At 33.6% G+C, this 6,857-nt stretch overlaps 1 protein-coding gene across 1 annotated transcript in view; it reads right to left on the reverse strand.

Moving 5' to 3' along the window:
* The window catches only part of LOC129216429 (nuclear pore membrane glycoprotein 210-like), a 191,021-nt gene extending 184,368 nt beyond the window's left edge, over positions 1 to 6,653 (reverse strand). Inside the window, exons 1-2 of the mRNA XM_054850644.1 lie at positions 6,466 to 6,653; positions 2,697 to 2,839 (exon numbers count right to left, since the gene is read on the reverse strand). Coding sequence (XP_054706619.1) covers positions 2,697 to 2,839; positions 6,466 to 6,653 — 331 coding nt within the window. The remainder of the gene's footprint in view (positions 1 to 2,696; positions 2,840 to 6,465) is intronic.
* Positions 6,654 to 6,857: the final 204 nt, after the last annotated feature.

Genomic DNA, 6,857 nt, shown 5'->3' on the forward strand with positions numbered 1-6,857 from the left:
GATTGAAATCTAAATCACGAAGTGCAATTTTTCGCATGAAGTACGATTTCAAATTTAATATGGCTCCCTAAATAAAAAGTCATGAAAATTAAACATTAGATAAGCTAATTTAACGCTGCATCTGTCAAAATATTTTCAGATTGAAAAAAAAATAATATATTAAAATATTCGCAAGATGTAAAAGGAACAAGGGAAGGAGATTTTCGCGAAGCAAGTCGTGAAAAGTTTCATGACACCGGTGTAAGTCGGGCACTTTAAAGTAATTTGGTACTTCTAAAAATTGATTTTTAAATCGATAGCGTATTATACAGCAGAAAAATAATGTATTTGGTGCCATGTTTAGTTTGACACACACGTTACAGTAATCTTTCCAAAAAAAAAAAATTTTTTTTTCAATAATAATGAAAAATGAACTGACTTGATGCTGGTTGTCTTCGTTTTGAAGAACTGAAATAAAGTCTTGGAAGATGTATCCAATTTTATTCTCTTTGAGCTACCTCTACTCGTCATTTTCAACCTTTTAAAAAGTCATCAGAATTAGTTACGCCGCCGTATTTACATTTCCCCTCCTCAGGCACTGCAGATGCTGCGGTGTTGACCTTGATTGGGTTCGGGGATCATGTCTGCTGGACCGTGGAGGGGTTTCAGTTTCCACCCCCCCCCCTCCCCAAACAATTCTCTAAGCCCCGAACGCAGTGTAGGTGTAGCAAACGGGAAGTGGTCAACGAATCAGCGAGGAGAGGGGCAACATTTCAACTTTTCTTGAAGGTCAGTAAGTGACCTCGCGTCTAGACGAGTCACCACAGCATGAAAAACTGGATCCAAAAGCACAGTGCAATCGATAACTTCAACTTGGGGAGATTTTTTTTCCCCTTTGGTCACCCGGTGGCGATCGGCGCTGAAATCTTTGGTAGCCATTGAAAATTTTTGGTCGCCAATTGGCGAGTGGCTACCGCTAATCTGCACCTCTACCTTGCTGTAGTTGAGATTACCAACAAATAGTTAAAAGTGATTTAGCACACGAGCAAGAGACTGTAAGCCATGATATGGAATATCTTGAAACTGAAGGCATAGTTAATAAGTACTATGTACTGATCTCAAGCCAGGGCTAAAATAAAACTACAAAATACAGACAGCCTACATTACATCCAGAGACAGCAATGTTTCCCTTGTTCAGTCTAGAATAGTCACTATATCAGTACTTTTCATGTTGTTCTGCTTTAGCCCAAACTTAAGGGACTTACCACTTATTACCTAAACTTTACCTTCATTTTCGAGTTTTACAACACCATTGCTTGCCATCTCTCCCTAAATTAATTTTAGCAACGAGTTTGTTGGTAATCTCAGCTTAAATAACAGAACATATGCCTCCAGCTCGGTTATCAACTATTTCAGACTGACGAGTAAATAACAAGCACAAAACTGCAGTATCTGGATGTTATAGCCAGGCTCTTAGCATTTTGCATGCAAGCTTAGGCTGTTCTTTTTCTAAGATTTATTTTTTGTAAATTTTTAACGTTCATAATATAGTTACTTTTGGCAATAGACTTTCTCCATCATAAGAGTTACTTTTCGAATATTGAAAGAACGATGTCGAAAAGGACCTCAAACTAATGGGTGTCAACAGGAAGGCTGTGGTGACTAATAGGATCAACTCGAGGAGGATCAGCGAAATAGAACATCAATGTTCTTGGAATTGTGAATACAGTCGTTCCTCGTTAAAACAAACTTAAAGGAACCTTAATTACACTTGGCATTAATTTGTTTTATGTGTGTCCGTATTGATGAGGTTTGACTGTATTATAAAGGGCCTTTCCAAGACATAAATGGTCTTTTAAAATGTTCTTGTTCAACATACTTTTTGAACTAGAATAAATGCTGAAATTAAAACCTCAAATAGCAATATAATTGCTGAAGCTTGCTTTGGGGTTGGAAATTGCCCATCTGAAAATTTCCCCATTTTCAATAGTCGAGCTTGCAAATGCAAAGACAAAAATGTTGGATATCTTCATCCATAATTTTATTTCTTTGCACTGAAAAAGGGGGTTTCTTGAAAATCAAAACAAGATTTAGCTATTTTTTGGTATTAGTAAATTTTAAATGTTTTACTCTCTTTAACTTTGCATACAAGGTTAACATTTCAGTTGTACAAAGACCAGGGTTGCCAGACGTCCAGGATTTCAAGGGACAGTCCGGTATTTTGAAACATTGTACCGCATCCTCGGAAACTTCCATACGGGACGGCTAAAGTCCCATATTCTAGTTGATAACAATATTTTACAGAACGAGACAATATTTTAAGGGAAAAAATAAAGTAAAACAAAAAATGAAATAATGAGCAGTAAGAAAATCATGTGGCAGCAAATAAAAAAATTGTTTTTTGTTTTGATTTGTATGTTTTTGTTTTTGCGGCTGACCATGAGGAGCCGAATGGTTGCTTTTTCCTCGCCCATTGACTAATATTGGAAATACATCTCTGAGCATGCGTTGTCATTCGCAATGAAAACTATTTTCTATACTTTGATAGGCGACTTTTTGTGAGGTTTGATGCTTTGTTGAGATTGAATTTTCAGCGACATCTCAAAAATACCCCCCCCTCCCCATTTTCACTCCTAAGAAGCCTGTCGCGTATTTACTGTTCTTAAATCTGGTAACCCTGACAAAGACATATATTTTAATTAGCAAAATTCAATTACTTTCATCTTCAGCCAATATGATGGCATTGTTATGCTCAGGATATCTTGACACAGCAGACACTAATGCCTTTGTTGTACATGTGGCTCGCTCTCTTTCTGATGGAAGAGGAATAACTGATACAAGGTCATAGCGGCTAGAGCTCCTTAAAAAATAAATAAAATATGCAGTAATTTCAAATAGTTACAAATAAAAATGAATAAATCACAATGTAAACATCTTGAGCAAGGAAGTTTTTGATAAGATAGACTTTGCCTCAAGTTCAACATATTTTTTAGAGAGAAACTTAAGGAAATTTTTTATTCTTCCCACTCTTAAGATATAAACACAGCAAAAAAAATTAGTTTTTTTTCTTAACTTACTCTCTTTGGAAACCGAAAGAAAATGTGTATTTTGAAATGAAATAGTTAAATGTTTTGTTAACAGCAAAAATGGGGGGGGGAGGGGTTGTGCACAATAACTATCAAAAGCTCCTCACAATTGTACATTTAGAATGCAACAAGTTTTCCAGAGAAATTTGTAAGCATACTTGTGTGAAGCCAGTGGCCCAGTCAGAAAATCTTTCTGGGAGAGGTTTTCAAAACCTAAAAGAGTTACTTTCTTTTTCCTTCATTTTAAGGGGTCACAAATGATGTTTTTAGAAAATTCAAAGGTTCACTATATTGCCGCCTCAGAGCAACAGTCGGACATCTAATCTCGGAAATAACACTAAGATATCTTACTATTGCTCTGAGGCGACAATATGCCATTATTCTTAAACATGCAAATAATTTGATATGTACTGACATCTGTAAAAGTTTTTTGGTCAAGTCATGTTAATTTAGTTTTAGAAGTATAAAAAAAATCCGAGTGCTTTTTAAATCAAGGTGAAATAGTAAGCAAAATAAGAGTGTTTGAAAATAATTATCTCATGAAGTAGAAGAAATTCTAATGTAACATTTTTCATATATGATATTCCAATACATAGTAAAACCTCCTCCAATGGACACTCCTATTGTGCAGACAGTTTTTATTTCCCCAACACTAGATGTGGTTGCAAGTTTGGTGATGTGTTCCAGACTGCAAATATTTCGAGTCCCCCCCCCCCCCCCATGCCTGCTTAAGGAAAAATCTACACATTAATTTTTATTGAAAATGACAGCTGTTGAAGCTTATTTTTTGTGTGACAAAAAGTAACATAACAATTTTCTTTTCTCTAGAAATTAATTAAAATGTAAATTTTCGCAAAAGTTGCAATTTATCCACCACTTACTGCAGAAATTCTTTCCCTTCATGAGATAATTTCAAAGACTTAATTTTGCTTACTATTTCACCTTGCTTTATTTAATACCGACAAAATTACTAATTTATATCACAAAAACTAGAAAAATTTCCCCAGATTTTAGTACTTTTCGAAATCTTTGAAAATCTGTATCGCATTTTGTAAACCATAGAATTTTTCCGAAACATGCTAACTTGCAGTTTTCGACTAAGTATAATTTGAGAAAAATTAAGTTGGATCTTTTCTGAAAGTAAATTTCAATTCCTTTTAAAACTTTTTTTTAATAATATTTTTGATTAAATATTTTTATAAAATTAAAAATGGTCTCCCAACCCATGTTAGTCGAAATGCAACGGAATGACACCAAACGTTTTGATCATGGTAACGGGAATTTCATTGTAATGGAAAGCCAAGCAATGTAACAGTAATTAAATTGGGACTAAAAATTCATTTTGTTGAAATGAAAATTCGGGTAATATTAGTGTTAGTTGCAGGGTTGGCAAGTTTCTGCCAAGACGGTTAAAACCACTGGTAGAACAAATGTTTTTGTTTGGACCCTGCAGTTGCCTCTTAGAAAAGGTGCTTTCAAAAATCCAAACAGTTTTCTCAATTTAATGTACACAAATGAGGAACTTAAGAATATTCTTGCAACAGTAGAGCTAGCAGGGCAATGCATCAAGGAACAAACAATGTTTGTGAAATTTTCATCTATTGTATATTTTTTCAAACTGGTCCACCTTCTAGTAACTGAGAAAGGGTAAAAACTTGACTGGAAAATAAGTTTCGAGAAATGGGGCCAATTTGTTTTGCAAAGCTGTGACATTAGGTACATACAAAATCGAGGTTAATATTGGCAAGTAAAATTCCGACACTTTCTTCTTGAAGCACCATGATAATTTCAATCACAAGCAATTTAGGTGAAGCATATAAAGCAAGCAAATTACTATCAGTAATGCCTGTTTAATTCTGTATGTCACTCCTCTTGCCTAAGAACCCATATGATTTTTGTCCTTTGTTAGATTAATGCAAATATTACAAAGCATCTGCAGTTGAAAAGTTTTCTTTCTAAACTAAATCGAGGAAATTAGCATAGGATTTTATTTTTTTACAATGATGAAATGAAGTTTGATATATCAGTTTATTTAAACGAATATTATTCAGTAATTACGTTAAAAGTTAAATAAAGTTAAAATTCTTAAAGATGCATTTCTGCCGGCAGAAAGCCAACCCTGGTTCGTTGTAACAGAATTTCACTGTATTCAGGATGCTAAACAAATATTTAGTATTGGCCGTAAAGATCTTGCTGGAATGAATTACAAAAATTGCCCAAATTTTGCAATTGTGACCAAATCTTGAGTTTTAAAACATGTCCTGCCATTGCAAACCTAATTTAAAGCCATATAATTTTGTTGAACAAATGTAAAGTTATTGTGCGCCAAATTTGTGTTAACAATTACGATTTTTTATTGCTTTTTTTTTCTGAAGTAATATTGATTACGATTGAAGAAATATTGCTTAAAATTTGCTTTTTACTTCTTTTTTTGTAGCCTTGTTACACATGCTTGTAACCAACTCCGCTCTCTACATGTATGCGCTTCTTAACCATTCAAGCTCTGCGCCCACCTTTAGAACGCGATTAAATTTAAATATGTCACGCAACTACTTCTAAAATACTAAAAGAAAGTGATAAAAAAGGGGAAAATTTTTTTTAAAGCTAGTAAAATTACTCGTCACTTTACTAGCTTTAAAAATATTTGAACACTTAGGACCAATATTTATTCTATTCCTTTATTTTTCTGTTAAAAAAAATCCCATTGGCCAACATAAAAATGCAACTTATGCTTTCAAAACATGTTAGGGCGGTTTACTTTTTCATCTTCCACAGTCCACACTTGGACCACAGCCTCGACTGTTTGCTCTAGATATTTTTCCCAAAATTATAACCTCTGGAAAAATCCCTTATTTGAAAATTCGTTGTTTGGATAAAAATTTGGGAGACATTAATTTTATTATTGAGTTCGGGAAAAAGTGTCAAAATTTAGGAGTATCTCCAACGAATCACAAGAGTTGGTCACTTCCACAACTTATTCATCCGATGGTAGAATCATTTTTCCAAAATGTGCCAAAGTTTCTCTATTTGCAACATTCAATTGGTTTTTGACAAAAAGGTTCTCCTGCTGTAGTTTTTGTGGAACTAATTTCCAAACCCAAGGAAAATATAATCCAAAGAGTTGCAACTAGCCAAACAAATTTCTTAGGGGTTTTTTTCGTAATTATATTTAAAAGGTGGGTAAATGGAAGTTTAAACACCCAATATTTCAAAGAGTAACTTTACTATGACAATTATAAAGGAAAATCAAAATTTTCAGAATTTCCTTTTTTAAACTTGATTACGACACGTTGAGCAATAGTCAATGAATAATAGTAGAAAACGTAAATAAAATACGATAATTTCGCTGAGAAGTATTTACACTCAGTAAAATAACAAGACATTTAATAAAAACATTTACCACTTATAACAACCTCCTTCTTTCACTTCTAAAGTATAATTCGTGGAAACACCCGTATTGTAAGGTAAAAGAATTCTAGGTACAGTTAGCTTTGCTGAGTTGATGAAGTGCACTAATAAGAAAAATGTTAAAGCAAATGAAATGAATGTTTTCCTCAGCAAGACACGGACCTCAAAATTTGCCGCCATCATTCTCAAAAGCACGCTGTTTTGCTGTTATACGGTTACAAACAAACACCCTTGCTGAGATTTTTATTTGTTTTGTTTTGTTCTTTTCATATTTTTTTTCCCATTATTAATAAACTGAAGATAAAGAAAGAGCGGAAAAAAATTGGTTGGTTGGACTAAAATACATAAATGTTAAGAAGAAAAACAGTTTTTAATGAAATGAAA

The sequence above is a fragment of the Uloborus diversus genome, chromosome 2 (assembly GCF_026930045.1).
Source record: "Uloborus diversus isolate 005 chromosome 2, Udiv.v.3.1, whole genome shotgun sequence".
In the NCBI taxonomy this organism is placed as follows: Eukaryota; Metazoa; Arthropoda; class Arachnida; order Araneae; family Uloboridae; genus Uloborus; species Uloborus diversus.